A 23585-nucleotide genomic window follows, 5' to 3' on the forward strand; every position below is an offset into this window, starting at 1 on the left:
TGGTAATCGATCCATGCTATGCTCAGGTTTCTTTGCCTCTTGCTACAGTCTTCTAACATGGTCTTGTTGATCAATAGCTGGTCTTTGGTACCAAGGCGTTTTATTCTGCACCCTATCTGCTCTTTTTCAAGGTGGGTCACAGAAAATAGTTGGTCATATATATAGTCGGCTACCAGAGCAGTGAAAAGCTTGTAAGTAGCTGTTAGACAGCATATTGGCCTGTATTTCTTTGGGTATTGTGTTTCCTTGGTCTTGGGTATGAGGCTATTGTCCCCCTCTGTCAGACAGGGTGTTGCTTCTTCACCTTTTAGCATCCTGCTGAAGCAATCAATGTAGTGGTGATAGAGTGCAGTAATTTTTTTCAGCCAAAAGTATTGGACATTGTCGATGCCAGGTGCTTTGCGGTTGGATAATTGTGCCAGTTTAATTGTTATGACCGGTTCTGACATGTGAGGCTTGGTTTCGTTGAGCCTAATAATGTTTTTTTTTAAATTACATTTTCACCCCAAACAAGGTCCATTGCCATTTTGTTGTAGGGGGCTACTATCAAGGACAAAGGCATCAGAGGTATTATGTAGGGAGTTGGGCAACAAGCTGTCGGTTTCCGTTACACTTGAACTTGTCAGTACAGTTGGGGAAGCAGGGAGCCAGAAGGAATTTTAAAGTCTAGTTGTCCTGGGGAAGAAACTACTGGAGTAGAAAGCTCTATTAGATCTAGGGATCTCTACTGTGTAGGGGTGGGATTTAGCTGCGTGTCAGGGTTGTCAGGGTTATTTACGTCGAGGGGACAAAAATGTTTGCAGTTCGTCAGAGCATTCACCGTCAAAGTTTTCTAATGATGACCTTAGGACGACTCTGTACTGAGGAATCCTAAAGAAATTGTTTTATTTGGCTTAGTTTGTTCCTGAAGTATGAGTTGTCATATGACCCAACAAATGTGACTTCCATGCAAAAGAAAAACCACATACTTCACATGAATGTGGTTTGTCTCCCGTATGGGTTTTCATATGACGCAACAAATTTGATTTCTGTGCAAAAGAAGAACCACATACTTCACAAGAATGTGGTTTGTCTCCTGTATGTATTGTCATATGATCCAGCAAATGTGACTTCTGTCTAAAAGAAGAACCACATACTTCACAAGAATGTGGTTTTTCTCCTGTATGTGTTTGCATATGACCCAACAAATGTGACTTCCAAACAAAAGAAGAACCACATATTTCACAAGAATGTGGTTTCTCTGACATATGTATTGCTATATGATTCAGCAAAGTAGACTTTAGGGTAAAAGAAGAACCACATACTTCACAAGAATGTGGTTTCATTCCTGTATGTGTTTGCATATGTCTTAACAAATGTGATTTTCGTACAAAAGAAGAACCACATACTTCACAAGAATGTGGTTTCTCTCCCGTATGTGTGGCTATATGATCCAGCAAAGTTGACTTCTGTGCAAAAGAAGCACCACATACTTTACAAGAATGTGGTTTGTCTCCTGTATGTGTTTTAATATGATTCAACAAATGTGATTTCCGTACAAAAGAGGAACCACATATTTCACAAGAATGTGGTTTCTCTCCCGTATGTGTTGCTATATGATCCAGCAAAGTTGACTTCTGTGCAAAAGAAGAACCACATACTTCACAAGAATGTGGTTTCTCTCCTGTATGTCTTTGTATATGTCTCAACAAATGTGATTCCAATACAAAAGAAGAACCACATACTTCACAAGAATGTGGTTTCTCTCCCGTGTGTGTTTTCATATGATACAACAAACTTGATTTATATGCAAAAGAAGAACCACATACTTTACAGGAATGTGGTGTCTCGCACAGATGTGCTTTTATATGATTTAACAAAGTTAACTTCGAGTCGAAAGAAGAACCACATACTTTACAACAATGTGGTTTCTCTCCCATATGTGTTTTCATATGATTCAACATATTTGACTTCCGTGCAAAAGAAGAACCACATACTTCACAAGAATGTGGTTTCTCTCCCGTATGTGTTTTCATGTGACTCAACAAATTTGACTTCTGTGCAAAAGAAGAACCACATAGTTCACAAGAATGTGGTTTCTCTCCCGTATGTGTTTTCATATGACTCAACAAAGTTGACTTCTGTGCAAATGAATAACCACATACTTCACAAGAATATGGTTTTTCTCCCGTATGTGTTTTTATATGATCCAACAAATGTAAGTTCTGTGCAAAAGAAGAACCACATACTTCACAAGAATGTGGTTTGTCTCCCATGTCTTATTTCATCCACAAAAAGTATATTGAATTGAGTGTCTAATAATGTGATAAGTTTCAACTTTAGATAATTTCTATGAAAGAATTTAGAATTATTTTCAAAATTTTTCATTTACCAATGAAGAAAGGTCCTTCTTTTCCATTAATGGATTTCTGTTAATTGTTGCAAATTCTGGAAATATACAAGAAAATTTGAAAAAATAAAATTCATACGGTAAAATTGAATTTATTATGTTGATTTTTATTCAAAATATCCATATTTATTATTAGTTAACAAAATTAACTTGTTTCTATTGTCAAATGTTAAACTAAAATTTTCACATTTCTTAGAGGATTAATTATATTATTTCATTCTTCAGAATACTGTTCTCATCTCGTAGCATTAGCAATGTCTGCGTAAAAATTCTATGTAATTTGAAATTTTCTTTTCAATATCACTGAGGATTGAAACTTCAACGTTCACAAGTATTTAACTTAGAACTGATTTTTTCCAAGAACTCCAACCATAGCACCATGGGTCCTTGCAGAAAATCTTAGTATAAATTTTAGGAACTGTTTTGTTTTTAAATGTTAACACTATTTTTTACTACACACACACACACACACATATATATATATATATATATATATATATATATATATACATATATATAAATATATACGTACAGTGATACCAAAAAAGTCTGCACTTGTAATTTTTTTCAAAAACTACAAATTTTAGCTAAATTAAATATAACTTCTAATAAACCTATACATCATTTGATTCACCTTTTATTCTTCTATAATTTTACTTTTTCATATTTGACTTTTATTTGACATATCATAGTGTTCACGTCAATTTAAAAAATAAACTTCTAATCAGGAAGGTAAAAAGAAAATTTGTATTTAAATGCAAATGCAGAACATTAATGCAAGACAAATACAACAGGAAAACAAGGAACTAGTTAATATTTAGTAGCCCTCTTGCAATTTGACAGTCAGCAATTTGGGGGGGGGCCTTAAATTTGTGGCAATACTCTGGTAAAGGCATGCCATTTCTCTTCAAGTTTTGTCCAGTTTTTCCAGATTAAAATGTCATCATTGTGTTGCTGTTGCTTGATGTAATGTAGAAAATACTCAGTCATCATATTCATGTACTTTGGCGAATTAATTCGACCTTGAAAGCAAAATATAGGCCCTGGGCCATTGGCTCTAAAAATGCCCACACAAAAACTGAACCTCTCCCACCTAGCAATTTTGCATCTAGGATTAATGTTAATTACTTGGTGGAGATCACAAAGAGAAAGTCGAAGCATATGGACGAAATGTTACGTTGTATTACCTGGAACAACAATAATTACCATTAGAGACGCTTTGTTGTCTAAAAGTTGGATATTGTAAGCTATGTTAAAGCTCATGTTTTGCTGCAGAGTTTTCGCCTTCTCGATTTTGTTATTTTTTAAACTGATATGAACAGTAGGATACTTCAATAAAAATTCAGATATGAACAGGTAAAATTATAGAGGAATAAAAGGTGTATCAAATGACGTATAAGCTTGTTTAAACAGTTATATGCAATTTAGCTTAAATTTGTAGTTTTTGAAAAAGTGACAATTGCTGGAAAGAATAAGCATGTAGACAAAATGCAGACAAAATGTGAAACGATTTGAGACAACTGAAATAAATTTATATTATAAAAATATAAAGTGTTGTTTCACAAAGACAGAACAGATGTCTCAATTGGATGGTGCTGGTAAATATACCCGTGTGATAACTCTGATCCAACATGACTCAGTATACACGTCGATATCATATCCCTGACTAAACAATAATACGATTTATACGTTTAATACAGATGTTATAAGAAAAAATATCATTCTTACACATCGCTGTGTAATATGACTGTTTTAATATCTCCCACTTGACTACAAAACATATATACGAATGTATAGAAATACTTTTTTACTACTTATTTATAATTAATGGCTTAGTAATTGATCATCACCCAGAATATATATGGTTTCCTTACGCCAGATTACTCTTTATTGTTCTTCTCTATTTATAATTTTTACTTCATCCTATAAGGGTAGATGGTTTGCCTTAAATCATATAAACCATAGCTGCTTTTTCAACCTCTCCAATGTTTTTCTAATCTTACTGTTAGTGATTGACATGGCTCACATTTGGATAATTTCCCTCATTTATGTAAATATTTTAGTCCTGATTTTTCCATAAACCGCTTGACGCACACAACATATTTCTGGGGAGTCGAACCACTCTTGAAGACTTTCCTGACATTTTATAGATTACAGATATAACATAAGGAAAGTATTCAGAAGCGATTTGACTATCAGGAAACATCTTGTGTGTTACTCTCTGGTGAAGGGTTTTTCTTAAACTTTCAACTTCATTTTAATATTTTGATACTGACTACATATTTAAAGATATATAGAGTGTTTTTAAAGTCTTTTAATGATTTTAACCCCAACGTGGCATGATATGCCTTGGAAAATAAATGAGACAAGAGTTAAATTGGTGCCATGTGTTGAATGTGCACACATGCAAACACAGGCATAACAGCTGGTAGCAAACTTTCCACCTCATTTTAATATTTATTGTTATTATATTGTCATTAGTACATGTTGCTTTTGCTCAGTGTTTTAGTAAACAGACTGTTAGTTTCTTTACATTTTATAGATTGTGAGAATTGAAGGTTTGAGTGTTATTAGACGCTTTTAATGATGTTAACGCCATGTGGCATGACATGACTTGGAAAATAAAAGAGACAAGAGTAAAATTATTGTCGTGTCGCACTGTAAGATGGGGTAATGTTGTCAGAATTGATATCGTCAGTAGTAAAAAGTCAATTATATTTCACGGGTGCAGCTGTCGAAAGTGAGTGCACCTGCTAAAAGCAGGTCACATACAGCCTAGAGAAAAAGGCAAAAGGCGAGAGAGGCTTGCAGTCAGTCAGCAATCAACATCACACAAGGTATACAAGTTTAACAAACCGCTGACTGCAAAACATCCATTTAATTTGGCGCCATTTTGATCAGTTATTCTAACAAAGAATAAGGGAATCTGAATTAACCATAAACACACGATAAAGAAATTTTCTGTGAAGTTCAGCAAAATGAAAAACAAAACAATAATTTTTATCCTCGTGTTTCTGCTCAATATATATAAATATGTATATAGGAAAATATATATATATATATATACATGTGACGCACATAAGATGACAAAAAACATATATATGCTCCAAATTTTTAAGCTCATTATTTTTCTCTGTTTCCTGTTTCTTAACAAAAGTTGATTTTGAGTTGTACCTTGTTCTTTCATCAGTAGCATAATTTTCAAATTTTGTGCAGGGATTGACTTCACTATTGAAAAATGCAGTGGGGTCAATAACAAGATAGATAAGAGGGGAATCTCTTTTTAAGAAAATAGTGCTATTGGAAAATAAAAGAGACATTGGTTAAAAGAGGTGGATTAATGATGTCTAGTGGTATTTCAGGGTGACCAAAGCAGTGGACGTGGAAAATGTCAGATTGCTCTTCTAACCTGTGACCTTCACCTTCACCGAGGTGCACGACTTGACACAAAAAACAACTTCTTAATCAACTGCTAACACACGCGTCCCTGTAACGTCCAATGACAACAACAACATTCTCACTCGATCTGCCTTTTATACCACTCTCTCAATCCCTCCTCTTGTGCATGCGCCTGGCAGATTCCTGACAACCTCGAGACTTACGCTTATAAAAACTAAAGTTTTGTTGTCGCGCATGCCTACACAAGGCACAAACACGTGGGCGTTTGTTTTGTTGGTAAGTACTACACTCCCCTCTGATCTGCTGATAACATAGAGTGCACTCCAGGGGTGCCCTCTTAGTTCGCTGGCTTCTGCAAAGGGTGGTATTTACAATCTGGGATTCAGGTTCTGGTTGTGGGTGTGGTTTTGGTTCTGATCCTGCCTGATCAGACGAACTACAACTCTCTTGCTCGGTGACCTCACTTATCAGCAGCTCATCTGATGATTCATCGTAGTTGTGGGATGTACTTCACTAGCTGGGCGAAGATCGCACACATGGTGTGGGGTTCCATCATCAACTGACCACTCCAGATATTCGTCCCTGCTTGAACTTGGTGGTGCACAGGTTTCCAGAGGGTCTTACCCAAACTGGATCCCCTACCTTGTATTTTTCATGACTCTCCTAATCGATTGGCTGGGCAGTGTCCATGCCCTTTATCCTAACAGGGTATGTGTATGGCATTGTCCGGTGCTGTTGTTAGTGTCTTCCCATCCTTTGGTGTGATGTTATACCAATACGTGGCCTCCGTAATGATGCATTGCTTTCTGGCAGCAATTCTCTTGATGCTGCGATGGCTCCTCTCAGCAATGCCATTCCCTGATGACACATGAGCACATCGCAGTCGTAGTCAGACATCCCACTCATTCAACAACTGCCAAAATAGCTTATGACCTTCCTCTTCACCGAGGTGCACGACTTATATGACCTTCACCTTCACAGAGGTGCGCGACTTGACACAAAAAAAACAACTTCTTAATCAACTGCTAATGCACACGTCACTGTAACGTCCAATGCCAACAACAATAACATTCTCACTCGATCTGCCTTTTATACCACTCTCTCAATCCCTCCTCTTGCGCATGTGCCCGGAGATTCCTGACAACCTCGAGACTTCCGCTTATAAAAACCCAAGTTTTGTTGTTACGCATGCCTATCCAAGGCCAAGTCGGACAATTCATGTTAAACAATGAAAGTTTAACATGGATAGACTTGAAGAGGTCCCTAGACGGTTACTCTCGAAGACTAGTCAGAAAGGAGGTACTGGGATTCTTTATAGAGGGTCTCAGTGAAAGGGAGGTGGGGATAGTTGTGATATGACATGAGCCACAAGATCTATCAGAAGGCCTTAGCAAAAGTTAAATGGAAGATCTGGCTCGACATAAGGCAAGAGTATGAAGAAAAGCCCATGGAGGTTTGTCACATGAGACAGTGGATTCTAGTTGAGACTATGGGTATAGCCAGCCCTAAAAGATATAGAGACAGATGTAAAAGAGGAAACCAGTTAGAGAGTAAGGGACTAGTATATAAAACTAGACAGAAGTAAAGAGTCAGGTAGATAATTAGATATTAGTTATTGTTGTGATGCCTGCTAAATGGAACAAGGGCATCAATGCACATAGTTGGTAAAATGGGCGTATCAAACTCCTTTTCAATAAGAATTCAGAGAGAGAATTATAGAGCTCTGGTGGATAGGGGGAGCAGAGGCGTCAGTAATACATTTCTTTTAAACACTTAGACGGGGACCTAACTATGTAATGAAAACGATAAAACACTCCCCTCCCCCGATCTTATAGGGCCTTGTGCCTAAATTTGTTTTGTCTTTTGGAGATTTTACTTTTTAAAATTTTTTAAATTTTATATTGGAATTTTTTTAATTGGGATTTTTTTCTTTAAACGAAATAAATTAAATATAAAGATCAAAGTGTAGTATCTGTTCTTCAGATGCTGCACTTCCATTTCTTGTTCTCTTTCGGTGGAGGATCAGTCCTTCACGATTGAGACAATTTTTTATTTTTGTACCTTTTCTCCACGTTAAAAAACGACCCTGGTGTCTAACTCTGTCCCATGGGGAGGCATAGTAAATAGGAACATTAAATTGAATTGTTGGCAGGAACCTAACAAAATAGCTACAATAATATCAGAGCATCTCTATTTGCACGGAATATCTACAGAATGCCAACATCAATGTATTACATATGAATCAGTCCTCTGTGGAATTTCCACAGGTCTCGCTAATATACTTTAATTTTTTAACCATATTTCATTCCTTCTTTAAATCAATAATTATAAATTTAATGTTTTCATTCCATGCTTTATATTTTAACCCCTTCTTTTCCACTTACAACAGCAGGAGAAGCATAATAAATTCTATTTAAATTCTTTTGAGGAGGGTAACTGTTCAATAGATGTATATCCTTAGTACTAACTCAATTAATCCTAACTGCCCATGTACAGGCACAGAAATACCTGGTTTTGAATCCAGGTGCGGAGCTACCCCTCTCAGTGCTAATGGATCTGTTGATCTCTTCAGGTCATCTGTTAAAAAGGAAAACTGAAGTTAAACCTTTGCTACTGACCTCATAGGTTTTGGTTTCAGTTTCGATTATAGCTGATAGCACTCAAGTCATTTAAATTTTTATAAATAATTTTACTAAGAATTCTTTGTAATTTTGGTTTCAGTTTCGATTATAGCTGATGGCACTTGAGTCATATATTTTTTTTATAAATAATTTTACCAAGAATTCCTCATAAGTTTTGGTTTCGGTTTCAATTATAGCTAATGGCACTCCAATTATCTATTTTTTAAATATATATCCTTAGTATTAACTTGTAACTTGTATATCCTTAGTACTAACTCAGTTAATCTTAACTACTCATGTACAGGCACAGAAATACCTGGTTTTGAACCCAGGTGTGGATCTCTTCAGGTCATCCATTTAGAAGGAAAACTGAAGTTAAACCTTTGCTACTGACCTCGTAGGCTTTGGTATCAAACAAACGAAGCAAGGAGGCTTTCTTGTTCCTGCTCAGCAACATTCCTAGAGTTAATAACTCAAACAAATTACCAGTTCAAAAACTTAAACTGTTTAAGAAATAGATACACTCTACCCATCTCCCAACTCTAATACTCTTTCTTTGCCTATTTGCCAAGTGCAGAGGTAAGATCACAGGGACCTAACATTGTTTTCTGACTAAGACGGTGCCTCATTCCTATCCCCTGAAGCTTGATTGCTACACAATTAAACTGGGCCGCTCTTATCTAACAGGTTTGAGGGTACTGATTTGATAGTTTGTCTGCCTGTTTAATCTCAACTGATACTACAGAAGCCCTAACTAGTTTAAGAACAGGTAATGCCCCCCCCATTAATTGTAGAAGGATTTGTTCGATTAAGATTAGAGATAGGAAATATATCTATCCACAAGGATTTCTTTGTAACAGAGAATCTCAACACAAGTGTCATACTAAACCGCAACCTAAGAAAAATGAATTAGGATGTACTTTCAACTTAAGAAAAATGGATTAGGATGTACTTTGATTTAGGAGCAATAAGAATATTTGATGAGTATATTGCTTTGGAAGATTTTGCCCATATTTCATCAATAGTTCAGTTAGCAATGAGAATTATATTAAAACACCAGCATCTGCATACATACTTGAGAAGGAGCTGCAAAATAAGTGTAGTGTGACTGGTAACATTATCGAGATTACCATGAATGATGAACAAAAGAGAAAAAAATTGAAAGGGAATAAAAGTACCTCAAGAATTCAAGTTGGAAGTTGATATGTTGTTGAAGTAGAATAGAGATTTTTCTTGTGCAGAACCAATATGCTGGAGAAGCGTGTCAATATTGGAAGGCATGAACTCATCCTGTATTGAAAACCACTAACACAATAAAAGTTGGTTGAAGAATAGACAAAATGGTGCGGACAAGTGTCATTGAGACATTGAATAGGCCGTGGAGTTTTCTATTAGTGTTAGTAGAAAAGATTTTGTGTATATTTTAAGGCTTTAAACAAAATCACCAAGAAGTATGCCTGAGCATTACTGGTTATTGACGATATACTAGCCTTGCTCGGGTCAGCAAAATATTTCTCCAAATTAGATCAAAAGTCAGGGTACTAGCAGCTTAAATTAAGTAAGGACAATAATAAGAAAACTGAGTTCATCTGCCACCCAAGTTTATTTCAGTTTAACGTGATGCCGATCGGACTTACAAATGCATCCAGGGTCTTCCAGAAATTAATGTCCATAGTTATACAGGGACAGGAAGATTATGCATAACCGTATTTGGATATTTTAAATTCTCAGATACGATCACATAGATAAGGTACTATCTACACTGTCTTGGGCCCTGTCTTGAAGCGTTCCTTCCCGAAGGATGTATGACAAACCTATCAGAATTAGCAGAAACAGGTATGACGTCATGTTATGTTATATATGTATATATGTTGACATGCAAGCACACACCAACATCTAGAATAATCACAGGTAACTACAATAGACATTAAAGATCTGATGACAATAGTCCATTACACAACAAACACAACATACATAGTAACACGTCAACAATAAAACCAACTACCATTTTAACCTTTCTTTTTTGTTACACAACTAACACTTTGAAGCACACACACATGCTAGCCAAGTAAGTTATGATTTCCCCTACACAAATTCATTACATCCACTTATGAAAAACCTATTACTGATAACTCCAACCTTTTCATCTATCATAGTTAATGTTCCACAAAATACAAATACAATAATAGTTTAATTTTATGTCGTCATCACTTTTCAGAATAGAATTAAAGTTAATGTGTATTATAACAATCCAGTAAGTAAATGTGGAATTTCTCATTATTGCAAGGAAAAACAAAACACAATTTTTTCAACATTTAAGAATTACATGTAAAGAAGAAAATATGATTTATTTGTATCATTTGGACTATTGTTCTCATCTTAAGTGTTATTTTTACAATGTTTTCATAATAAATAACATTCAACATGAGAACAGTAGTCTTAATAATCTAAATAATCGTTCCTCATCTAAAAAATTCAGAACTGTAATATAATTTGTTTAAGAATCATGATTATGTTTTTTAATTCAGGCAAAGTTATTTGTAAGGTTTATTGAATGTATTTTTGAGAGAACTTTAAAATACAACCAAACAAAAATTTTTAAACAAACGATCAGAAGATTTGATAACTGCATTTCCAAATAAATTAACAGTAAAACTCTTTGGTATATTTATGTGTGTACACACTTTCTAATACATCGATCCCTCATATTTGAACAACTCAACAAGAATACAAATACTTAATTTTTAAAAAATAAGAAAACAATAACTGAATGTCAAGAAGGATAAAAAAAGAAGCTTAATTCGTGAAATTTGGCTAAAATAAAATAAAATAAAAAAGATGAAAATAAAAAATATAAATGGTGGTAGGGTAGTACTTCCATACATGTATCGATAGGTGTCAGAATCGGCCATTAAAAATGCTGTGTATGAACTTGAATAAATCAACTATATTTCGAAACTTATAATTATTTGAAAAATGTAATTTAAACCCTAATTTTTTTCAATTAAAGGAGCAAATACCATATTTAAAAAAAATAACAAGTTTAATAGCAAATTATGCAATATTTGTTTTTTTAATCGATTTTCTTTAAAAAAGATTTAAAGAAAATCAACGAAATTTTATTTAATTCGATTATAAAAAATATAAATTCCAAAAAAGTCACTTACCTATAAAAAATTCTATTCAATGTGTACTTCGATTTTTCATCATAAAGAACATATCCATATTTACAATTATATTCCATGTTCTTTTTAAATAAAATACTTTTTAAAACAAGGATTAAAAAAAACGCGAACTCATTTTTTGACTGTTCAAAAAAAGGGAGACAAATCTGATTTTTTCGCAATTATCTTAAGGTGACTTATAAACGCTATAATTAATACCTCTTTTTATTGCGTGCTGTTAACCAAAATTAGTATTTTTAGACCTCTGTAGTTTAAAAAGCACACAGTCACTTATAAGTTTTTGCCGTTAAATGAAACCCCCAGTCAACCGATTTTTTTTTAATTCCCTTAATGAAATACACGAGTTTTTGATTATTATATTTTATTTCTACTTTATCGAGTGATTTTTTAAAAATATCTAAAAAAAGAAAACATTGAATGAAATAGAAAAAAATCTCGTCAGCATCCGGTATTTCCTTGATGATATAAGCATAACATGAGCTTTCATTTTAAAAAAAATCAACGTGGTTTAAAAAAAACAACAAAACTTTACAGGTAAATTTCCCCAAAAAAAGCCACTTCTTTTTTGTTTGAAATTAGAATATTTTATTTATTGATCTTTTACATAAAACTTTGGTGAGTAAATTAATTATTTAAATTTTTACAGACATTTCCAAATGCGGAGGTGAATTTTAAAAAAAAACATCTGTCTAAAATATATTCAATTTATTGGAAAGAGCATAAAATTTCACATTGACCCTGAAAATATCGTAAAAATTGAACCAATAGACAAATTTTGACAGATTTTTAAAGTTTAAAAATTGAAAAATACTGAGCTCGTAAAATTCAATTAATTTCATAGGAAAAAAAAAATGGCTGGTTGAACGCACACCGACACTTTGTAAACACTATTTTTTTTATATATAAAATTTAAGAAAACCAACAATATTTCTATTATTTTTTAAACCACTGTAATAGTTTATTTTGGAAGTATATTCCATACAGAAAATAAACAACCCACTTTTTATATTTTATTCGCAGTTTTCTGTTAGGGTTAGGGTTAATTCCCCAAAAATGTTGATACAGTGCATCGAGCATTTTTTTTTTTTAATTTTTACCGTTATGAACCATATAATTTTTTTTCTTTTTCTTTAGTAATCAATAAATAAGTGGTTTTGGTCCACCTCAAGAATCTTTCCAGCCTTCCCCTAGAATGACCACTTTTTGAGGTTTTCATGAATTCTGAAAACGAATATATACTTTTAAAATTGCGCAGATAAATAGTTTTCATGATATAAGAAAATTATACTTTTTCAAAAAGTGGTGGGTCACTTTTCTTTATAAATTTAATGTAAAATGAGCCCCCACTTTATGGCCACCTAGTCAGGCGAGAATTTTTTTTTTTCTGATTTCATGTTTCAATAAAGACACAGGGGCATTAAAGAACAAAAATCCAGAAAAATGTTATCAAAGTTGTGAAAGCGCATACAGAATTTCCCACCACTGATTACATAAAGAATTACGTGTTGACCGTTTTTTTTTTAATGTTTAAGTCGGTATTGAAAACAAAATCTGATAGATTAGTGACCATTCGATAATAATCTGATGAAAAAAAAGATGAAAATAAAAAATATACATACGTGCGCCACTAGCAGTATCAGAATTTTTGTAGGAATTTTTGACACCCCTAACACGAAACTGCGAATACAATATAAAAATCTCGTAATTTCTCTGTTAAAAGTGGGTTATTTATTTTCTTTATGGATTATACTTCCAAAATAAACTATTACAGTTGTTTTAAAAGTAATAAAAATATTTTTTTTTTTTTAAAAACAGTAATGAATTTTCCGAACTCAATATTTTTCAATTTTTAAACTCAATATTTTTAAATTTTAAAAATCTATCAAAATTTTTCTATTGATTCTATTTTTCGATATTTTCAGGGTCAATGTGAAATTTTATGTTCTTTCCAATAAACCGAATATAATATTTTAGACAAACGTTTTTTTTTAAATTCACGCCCCCCCCCCAAGTGTCACCCATTTTCAACTTTCTCTTAAAAAGTAAATAATTAATTTATGTCGTGGAGTTTTATATATCACAAATTGAAGAGAAAAGGTCAATAAATAATATATTCAAATTTAAAACAAAAAAAAATCGCTTTTTTAGAAATTTACCTGTAAAGTCCGAAGTTTAAAACCTTATTTTATAAGAACACATTGTTTCTTTTTGTCTTTTTTTTTTTTTTAATGAAACCTTGGTCCTTGCTCCTTTAATTGAAAAAAAATTAGGGCTTGAATTACATTTTTCGAGGAGTTATAAGCTTAGAAAGATAGGGGGTCGAATAATTCACGCCTCTCATTTTGAAATGTCTATTAAAAAGTAAATAATTAATTTATGTCGTGGAGTTTTATATATCACAAATTGAAGAGAAAAGGTCAATAAATAATATATTCAAATTTAAAACAAAAAAAAATCGCTTTTTTAGAAATTTACCTGTAAAGTCCGAAGTTTAAAACCTTTAAAAAAAAACAAAACACATTGTTTTGTTTTGTTTTGTTTTTTTTAATAAAACCTTGGTCCTTACTCCTTTAATTGAAAAAAAAAAAAAATAGGGCTTGAATTACATTTTTCGAGGAGTTATAAGCTTGGAAAGATGGGGTGGAATTATTCACTATTTTCACGAAATTTCTGACACTGCGCCATGTAGTAATATTAATTAATAGTAATACTTACGTTTTTGTTTTATAATCTGCTTTCGATTAACTTTATCTGCTTTTATAAAGGAAAAAAAAACATTTTCAAATGTGATTGACTTTACAAACTCAAGTTAACATTCAAGATGACGAACGGAAGAGCAAGTTCGCAGAAAACAAAATTGAAGAGGAAAAATAATAAAAAAAACAAATCATTTCGAAATAGAGCCGATCTATTTGGTGAATATCACGGTTAAATTAGTATTATTTTATTTAACATTTTAATATTTACATGAGAGAGAACAGATTACAAGTTTCATCTTTATTTATTCTATAATTCGTTGCATGTAGCATGGCAGAAACTGATAGTTTTTAAAGCCGCCTTTTCGTATTTTAATATATATTTTTTATTCATTTATTTTAGATTCCTGATTTTTTTTAATTGTGGTTGAAACATTTAAGCCTAAAGTTAATTTGATGCTTGTGCAGTTTACCAAACACATTAAAAATGAAGATATTGGTTAACAATAGTTTATTATATTTTTTTTATACATTTCTTTTTTTTATCGTGTTAATTTTCTAATTCGTTGCACGTGCAATTTACTGGCGGAAACAGATAGGTGAACATAGTTTTGAAAGCTTATCATATTTTTAATCGATTTCCGATTTTATTTCTTTTTTATCGTGTTTTAAAGATTAAAGCTTAAAGTTAATCGATAATCTTGACTGGTTACTTACCATGGGTGTAATTCAGCTCAAGGAAATAATTTACTCCGAAGTCCAATTAAGATAGCAAAACATCGAACCGGAAATGTAAATATGAATCGAAACGAACATTTCGTCCTCCCCCTCCCCATTTTTCTAAGTTTTTTTTTTTTTTTTTTATCGAAATGAAACGAAACAGCTTTATTTGTTTTTGTTTTTTTTTTGTCTCTCTTTTTTTATCGAAATGAAATTTTTTTCTTTTATTTTTTATTTCTATTTTATTTTTATTAGTTTTTTTTTGGGGGGGGGGAGAGGGGACTCTTCTATTTAAATAAAGGTTCCATCCTCAAATTTAAAATTACGGTGCTAATGCACTTCCGCTCTATTTTAAAAATCGTATTTCCAAGTTGAATTAAAGTTTTATCATAAGTTTTTTTTTTATTCAATTGTAAGGTTAAAATACAGAAAAGATACAAAACACCCCCTCCTTATGTTAAGAATGGCTTTTTAAATAATAACGTTATTATTTCAGCAGGGATCACTCTCTGCATGAGTACCAAAATCACTACTACTAAGGGTTTTCTGTCCGCTGAGAACGAAAAAAACGTTTAGCATTTCAGGAAGTAAATAGTTTTGCAGACATTAATAAATTATCGTGTGAAAATGAGGGGATCACTTTTCTATATTAATTTAACGTAAAATGATCACCCACTTTACGACCACTTTTTTAGGGGGCAAAGGGGGTGTTTATTTGGTAATTGTGACTAAGCAACCATAAAAAATGTGCGCGCTTGCGCGTACAACAATGACCACTAGTTATAACGAAGAACTACACTGTTAAAAAAAAAATACACATGAAAAAAAAGTTACATGTTTTCCTGGCGACATCAGAAAGTGACAAATTCAAATTTAGAAGTTAAATAAATTCATTGTAAAAATCCATTGAAAGATAAATATTAGGTTTCTGGTATTATTTCAAAGATATTTAGTAAAGTAAAGTCTTAAGATATTGATTAAAAAAAAAATTAAAAAAAAAAAATGGTTTGTACAAAAAAACAAGACAGATCTAACTTTGCACACTCAAAACAAAAGATAAGGCGTTGTTCATAAGTTCTACAGAAGCCCCAAAATGTCAGAAAGTCCATTTTATTTTATAACTAGGGCTATGACAAAATAATATTCTTATCATTTTTTTGACTCTCCAGTATATATCCAACAGAGGTAATCAATCGAGAAGCACATCATTCTATCTAAAAACATATAAGATATTAACTGATATATACTTGAGAGTCAAACTAATGAAAAGAATATTCTCTTGTCATAGCGCTATTTATAACTAGCAGATGGGAGGCACCCAGCTTTGCCCAGTCGTTAAATACGTTTAAATATGATATTTTAATTTGTCCAGATTTTGTATAGATTATTATAGAGATAATAAAGTCGTGATTTCAAAAGTAAAAAAAAAAGTATTTGGGTGTCATCAACTAGAGTCGAAACCAAAATCAAAACTGTAACATTCAAAGTTGGTGACGTTACCACTGTACAAGCGTTACACGCATATGAACTGATTAAAAATAAACTAAGATGAATGTACAAAATGTATAATAATTTTTTTCAAATTTGATCCCATAGGACTAATTGAACTGGTGCAAATTTTTAGTAAATGACCGTTGTGCCACTAACTTGTAAGGATGTGACTCCATGTTCATCCATTCATAATTGGGATCTATCAATATTTAAGACCGAAGTTGCAGGTGCAGAAATCTCTCGAAAGTATCCACAGGACCGTTAAAGTAAATTTTACGAGATCACCGATTAATAGAAGGTTTCCACCAAGGCACATCTTCACATGCATAAAATAAAAATATAAAAATAACTTCAGAAAATAACGACACTTGACAAAGAACTACACAATTACTGTATTAATTGAAATAATTCAAATCGTTCCAACGTAAATGATTTCTTATCACGTGTGTTCATTATGCAGAATTAGCTAAATGAGGATCTTGTGAGCTTTATTATGCCCCCATAGCATGAAGTTTAAGATTACTGATTTTATGAACAGTTTCACACGTGGCTTTAAATGAATGTAAATATTTTTTTAAAACATGTAAGCGACATTTTTTGGAGAATTATTATTATCAAACCACATTAATGTTTTATAATTATATTATTTTTGTGAAAATATTGAAATGTGTGTGTGTTCATCATACAAGAAAGCATTAGTTCGAAATAACAGTAAAACGATTAGATGTTTGTTGATATGAAAGTCGCTTTCTGATGAAATTTTCTTTAACGCCAAAGCCATGAACCTTGAAAAATTCAATCGTTAAATACAAATAAATTTCGAAAATGTTTTGAAATTTAAAAAAAGTTAAAAACTGTCAAATGTAAATATTTTTTTCTAAAAACTTAATTTTGATTAATTTTAAAATTTAATAATTTTAATTAATTTTCAAATTTAATAATTTTAATCAATTTCCCATATTTAATAATTTTAATTAATTTCCCAAATTTGATAATTTTCATTAATTTTCAAATTTAATAATTTTAATTAATTTTCCAAATTTAATCATTTTAAATAATTTTTCAAATTTAATAACTTTAATTAATTTTTCAAATTTAATCATTTTAATTAATTTTTAAATTTAATAATTTTAATTAATTTTTGAATTGAATCATTTTAATTAATTTACCAAATTTAAGAATTTTAATTAATTTTCAAAATTCTATTTTTGCAAAAAAGTCGATAAAATTGGCAACGTTTGCGACTTAAAATTGAATATATTTTATTTCATAATTCCGGTATATTTTTATATGTAAAAAAATAACTAAGATGTGAATCCCTGCCCGAAATAAAATTCTGAGGTGGGCAAAATATGATAATGTTTTTGTATATTATCGCAGTTCATATATAGTTCGGCCTTGTTTTATAAGTCTGCAAAAAATTAACGAAATTGATCAATTATTTGATTTTTGATAGAATTTTAAAATCACGTTGTTTTCCTTGCAGAAATAACATACGATTCCAATTTTACTGTTTTTGGATTTTTGTGGAGTTCTTTGAAAAATTTATGATTTTACGGAGAATAATAAAATATGAGTGTTTACTGTTATTATTGTTATGGTGGGGTAAAAATTTCCGCCTTTATTATGGTCATACCTAGTCTCTAATAAAACGTTCTAGTAACTCGATCCCCCATATTGGAACCATCTTATATAAATAAATTTTAATTTATTAATCAAAGGTTAATGATATTGTCTTATGTATAGGGTCGAACGATAAAATTGTCACACCAAAAAAAAACAAAACAATTTTAAACTTTTTATTGAAAAAAATCAATTCAGATAACTTGAGTATGCAGTAAAGCTAACTATTTAATGTAGCCGGCTTCCGCCTCAATCAGTTGCTCGATACGAATATGGAACTGGGAGCATATTTTTCCACATGCGCCGGCGGGAGCGCAACAAATGTTTAGTATTTTTGGAAGTTGGTGACGTTTCCTGCAAACGACCTCGTGTTTGTTTAGCGTGTAAAATGATAATGTCGAAAATGTCGAAAAGAAGAAAAAACAATTTAAAAATAATTTTGTAGGTCGCTGGTTGGTGAACGTATGTCATTAATTTGCATATGTGTTCACAATTGGTAACTGTTAAAAGGGGCGAATTCTAATGCATATGAGGGTCGAGTTTTGTTATTTTGTTGGACAGTTTAGACCGAGAACGAACGGTGGAAGATTATATTGAATACACGAGTTGTTGAGGAAAAAAAGAAAAAAAAAAAAAAGAATTTCGTGTGTTGTTTGAACAAGAAGACGTTTTAACAATTGTCACTGCCCCCCTTTTATTTTATAATCTATCTCAGCGTTTTTATTTTATTGTCAAGTGACTTTGTGACAAAAAAAAAATGGACAGATTCGACATTTGTTTAATACCGCAATTTGATGGATCTACTGCTGGGCCATCTGTTGTCGAATGGGTTGAGAAGGCTGTCTTTGCAAATTGTGCAAAATAAAAGAGCCAGCAACAGTCATTCCGTTGAGGTTAACTGAAGGGGCCTATGCAGTGTATCAGCAACTCGAGGATGAACCTGACTGGGAAGATATAAAGCAGAGTTTATATACAGCATTTGGTAAAGTGGACGTTTACTTAGTTGATTTAAGGAAGTAATCGGCACCGTTTGGTGATGTCAACGACAAAATGCTAAGCTGTGCCATTTTTTGGTGGGCTTATCTGAGGATGTCAGTAGACTTTTGCAAGCGTCGTCACATATTGACAGATTAACAACGGACGAGTTATTGGCCGAAACGCGAAACATCCTTAAGGAACCAGAACCAATTACAGCAGCAGCCGGCACTAGTCATGCAACATCTAAACCTATGGAGACAATGTAGATTCTCTCCCAGCTATCACTATCCGTGAGAATCCTGTGGGGGCCCTAACCATTTTTTAAGGAGTGACAGAGTCAAAGTGGTACGATGAAGGTTCATCCACAATTACACAGAACACTACAATGTTTTCACTGAAATAAGTTGGGTCACATATCTCCTAATTGTTCGGGAAACTTAGTTAAAGACAAGGTACTGTCGCCACCCTTACCCCTTGCCAAACAATGAATACCGTATTGCCTGTTCCCAGTGTCAAAATTAATGGTGTGCAATGTTCAGCACTTTAGACCGGGAACAATCTGCACTGAGAAAGGTGACACAGCTGAAGTTGACGTCCTGGTAATGCAAGAAAAATCCATTGGATTCAACTTATTACTTGGAATTGATGCAATAAAAACTCTAGAATATGTCATCGTTACAGCAGGCGGAGGTATATTGTTGGCAGAGGGAAAGAAGTATGTACAGTTTTGTGTATTGAGGAAAAAGACTTGTCTTCTATGTTTGACGACAAAGAAACGGCATGGACTGTGATGTGGAAATGGACCATGCCCGAATCGCGAGATCGGTTATGCAATACTATTCCAGAGTATGACGTTACAACCAAGAATCTGGCTAACTCTGAAGAAGAACTTCAGACGTGGATTGATAACGGTTGGTTAATACCATACCCAAAAGAACGCCTGAAACCACCCAAAGAATTAATTCCGCTCATGGCTATTGAGCAACCGACTAAGCACAAAATTCGACCCGTAATGGATTATCGAGAATTGAATCAGCATGTTGATGCATTTACCGGGAATGCAGATGTGTGCGCTGCTAAACTGGGAGAGTGGCGTCAGAAAGCGAGTAATACAACACCGCTGGATTTGAAGAGAACCTACCTACAGATGCGGATCCATGAGTCACTGTGCCCATTTCAGACAGTGGTAATCAAGGGAAAACGATACTGTTTGACACGCTTTTTTTTTGGTTTTTGGTTTAGGTTTTGGCCTAAACGTAGCACCTTAATAATGAACATTAATATCATTAAAAACTGTTTTGATGCAAGATGAGACCACAGTGAAAGCTACTTCAGCTTACATTGATGACGTCTATGAAGAAATTTTATTATCCACTTTGTCCCGTGGAAGTTAATTCTTCTTAAACAATTAATCGTTACTACTAACTCTGAAACTGAAGGAAAAAATTACAAACAAAAAGAGAAAAAATAGGAGAAACAGAATTTATTAACAAAGATATCTAAAGAAAAAGCAATGACCTCTATGGGCTGCCAAAAATGTCCATCTGGCTTACAAGAGTCTTGTCTTGTAGTAGTAACCAAAACGGGGGAGAGAGAGTGACGGGAAATAGAAGGAAAGAGAGATAGAGAAGGAGGAAGAAGGGGGGAAAAAGGAGGGGATCACTTACTGGAAGCTTCTGGGCGCCCCTTTACGAAAGGAACATTTAGAAAGTTCGTTTTCTTGTGGGTTTTATTTTTTGAGTTTGTGTTGTTTAAAAGTTCCCTTTTTCTTTCTTTTCCTGGAAATTCGTTTTTCGTAGTCCTTTCAGCAAGGTCGAAATTTCTTGAGGCTGTATATTCTGGTGTTTTCTGGTATCTTCGAAAACTTCCCTGCGGCGAATATTCTGTTCAAAACATCTATTATCTTTTCTCGATAATAGAATTAGTTTTCAAGTGTCTTAGAAAACTAGATTCTTCTTTTCAACTTCTATTATCTTCTCTCGATAATAGTATTAGTTTTCAAGTGTCTTAGAAAACTAGATTCTTCTTTTCAACTTCTATTATCTTCTCTCGATAATAGTATTAGTTTTCAAGTGTCTTAGAAAACTAGATTCTTCTTTTCAACTTCTATTATCTTCTCGATAATAATATTAGTTTTCAAGTGTCTTAGAAAACTAGGTGCTTCTTTTCAACTTCTATTATCTTCTCTCGATAATAGTATTAGTTTTCAAATGTCTTAGAAAACTTGGTGCTTCTTTTCAACGAATTTAATGTCTCGTCAAGACAGAGTTGTACAACGCCTTAGTAAATTCCAGGCGTCCTTTTTTATCCGAGACCGACTGTTCGACCGTTCTGGTCCCCTCGAAGCCTTGTTCACAACTGACTATTTTAACTCAAAATATCACACACGTGCCTCAATTTAGCGCGAAAACGTTGCATCCAATCAACGGGCATAAGGGAGTCAGGTGACATAAAAAAGGGGGAAGCTAGGGAAGGGGGTAGGAAAGGGGTTAAGAAGAAAGGAAGGAAGAACAGAGCAGCAAAAAGAAGGAAAGAAAAAGGAAAGAAAGATGGTGGAAGATAATTTCCACACTCTCCCTAAAAAGAAAAAAGACAAAAAGAAAAAATCCTCAAACAACAATCTAATACCAAACGTATTCTGGATTTCTTTCATTTAAAGATTTAACAGACCTTACAGGCCTAGACTGAAAGTTTTCCCTGTCCTGACTAGTCCCCGAGCTCAGAGAATTGCCCTCTCCATCGTTAGAAGCTTGGTGAGAGTGGGTTATGGAAAGTTCTAAAGGACACAAGTTCCTTAAGGAATGTTCCTGAGTGCTGCCATCACTCCTTCTGATTAAAGCTGACCGAACTAAGCTATCCGATCCAGAAGTTAGATTAACCACCCTTCCCAAGGACCAGTAAGGACGAGACTTCATAGGGTTTTTTATCAAAACGACATCACCCAGCTTAGTCATATTTTCAAAATCAGATTGGTAAAGATCCTGCGACAACTCCCTCATACCCAAGAGATATTGTTCATACCATAGCCTTTTAAAACGATTCAAGAATTTATCTCTACATCCCAGACTCTCAATAAGATCTTCTTTACTAGGGGGGTTATTCAGGAAACAATCTTCTTCTAAGGACAAAAACACAGAGTTTTTATGGAAGGGATGCACAAAGGCATAAGGAGTAATCACCTCCAAGCCAGAGTCATCAGAGCAACGATAGGTCAAGGGCCGATCGTTAACAGATCCTTGCACATCTGACAGAACGGTCAAAAGTTGAAAATAACTTAACTTCCTACGTCCTATAACCTTGAAAAGACAACTTTTAACAACTCGAATTAATCTTTCCCACACAGCACCGTACCAAGCAGAATATAAAGGTATCGTTTGGTGTTTGATAAGATGGGCATCAACTGTCCCTCTAAATTCGTCAGACAAATAAACCTGTTTAACAAGGTCACAACCCGCCACAAAGGACTTTGCATTATCCGAATAAATGTGAGAAGGGACCCTATAAAAATTGAAAAATCTCAAAAATGCCAAAACCACAGACTGAGTGGTCATATCAGGCAACAGTTCCAAGTGTACAGCTCGCACACTAAAACAGGTGAAGATTAAAATATACATCTTTTTAGTTTCATCACCTTCATGCACCCACAAATGGCCAGTAAAATCGATCCCGGTGGGCAAGAACGGCTTAACTAAATTAACCCGATGCTTAGGCAAATTTGTAACCTTGGGATATCTAAAGGAAAGAGTGTTATATTTTTTGCAAACGACACAACAAGATATCACCGTTTTAATAGCTTGTCTAGCTTTGGGTATCCAAAATCCCAACATTCTGATTTTTGCTAAGCGTAGCAGCAATTCCCAGATGCTTACACTTCAAATGACAATCCATGATTATCAAACTTGTAACATGACAAGACTTAGGAAGCAGAATAGGATGAAGGACTGCATCAGAAAAATAAGTAGATTTACCAATTCTACCTCGTGAGCGAATCAATCCTTCATCATCCAAAAATAAATTAAATTTAGAAACCAAAGGGGGGGGCTTCACCGCCATCAGACTTAGACAAATAATCCTTTTCCTTAGAAAGGAACAGTCCTTGTGTCATTCTGAGCAAGTACAATCTCGCCTTAATACTAGAGTCGAGAACAATACCTCTCATTTTTGATATAAATCGGAATACAGCAATCAAAACTCCAATGAGCTTCTTCAGCGAAGAAAATCTCTCTACTTCAATTATATAACTGCCCTGAAAGACAGGTTCACAACCAGTAACTGTACTGATCAACATCTGGCTAGCCGGATTAAGACAATTCAGGTCATAACTAGGCCAGATCAAGTTATCTCCTCTCAACCATTCAGGCCCGAATAACCAACAAGTAAAAATCATTTTAAATTTGTTCAGGGACATACCCCTCGTGACAAAGTCAGCAGGATTGTCATCAGTCTTCACATACTTAAACTTCACTGTCAAACCTTTATCACT

At 33.4% G+C, this 23585-nt stretch overlaps 1 protein-coding gene across 1 annotated transcript; it reads right to left on the bottom strand.

The window, feature by feature from the left end:
* Nucleotides 1–2397: 2397 nt before the first annotated feature.
* On the bottom strand, nt 2398–22929 carry LOC145271316 (uncharacterized). Its single transcript, XM_080126861.1, has 2 exons — nt 21778–22929; nt 2398–2427 (listed from the first exon to the last, which is right to left on the bottom strand). The coding sequence occupies exons 1-2, from the start codon at nt 22927–22929 to the stop codon at nt 2398–2400; spliced, it is 1182 nt and encodes a 393-aa protein (XP_079982987.1).
* Between the last annotated feature and the right edge of the window lie 656 nt (nt 22930–23585).

This window comes from Euprymna scolopes, chromosome 46, assembly GCF_053919585.1.
Source record: "Euprymna scolopes isolate OS-2025 chromosome 46, ASM5391958v1, whole genome shotgun sequence".
In the NCBI taxonomy this organism is placed as follows: Eukaryota; Metazoa; Mollusca; class Cephalopoda; order Sepiida; family Sepiolidae; genus Euprymna; species Euprymna scolopes.

Bases quoted from the DNA above. Each gene is read 5' to 3' on its own strand.
- LOC145271316 (XM_080126861.1), bottom strand. From the start codon at position 22,929: ATGTTGGGATTTTGGATACCCAAAGCTAGACAAGCTATTAAAACGGTG. The intron at 2,428-21,777 runs GTAAGGTCTGTT...GTATATTTCCAG, and splicing joins AAAACTTTCAGTCTAGGCCT to AATTTGCAACAATTAACAGA.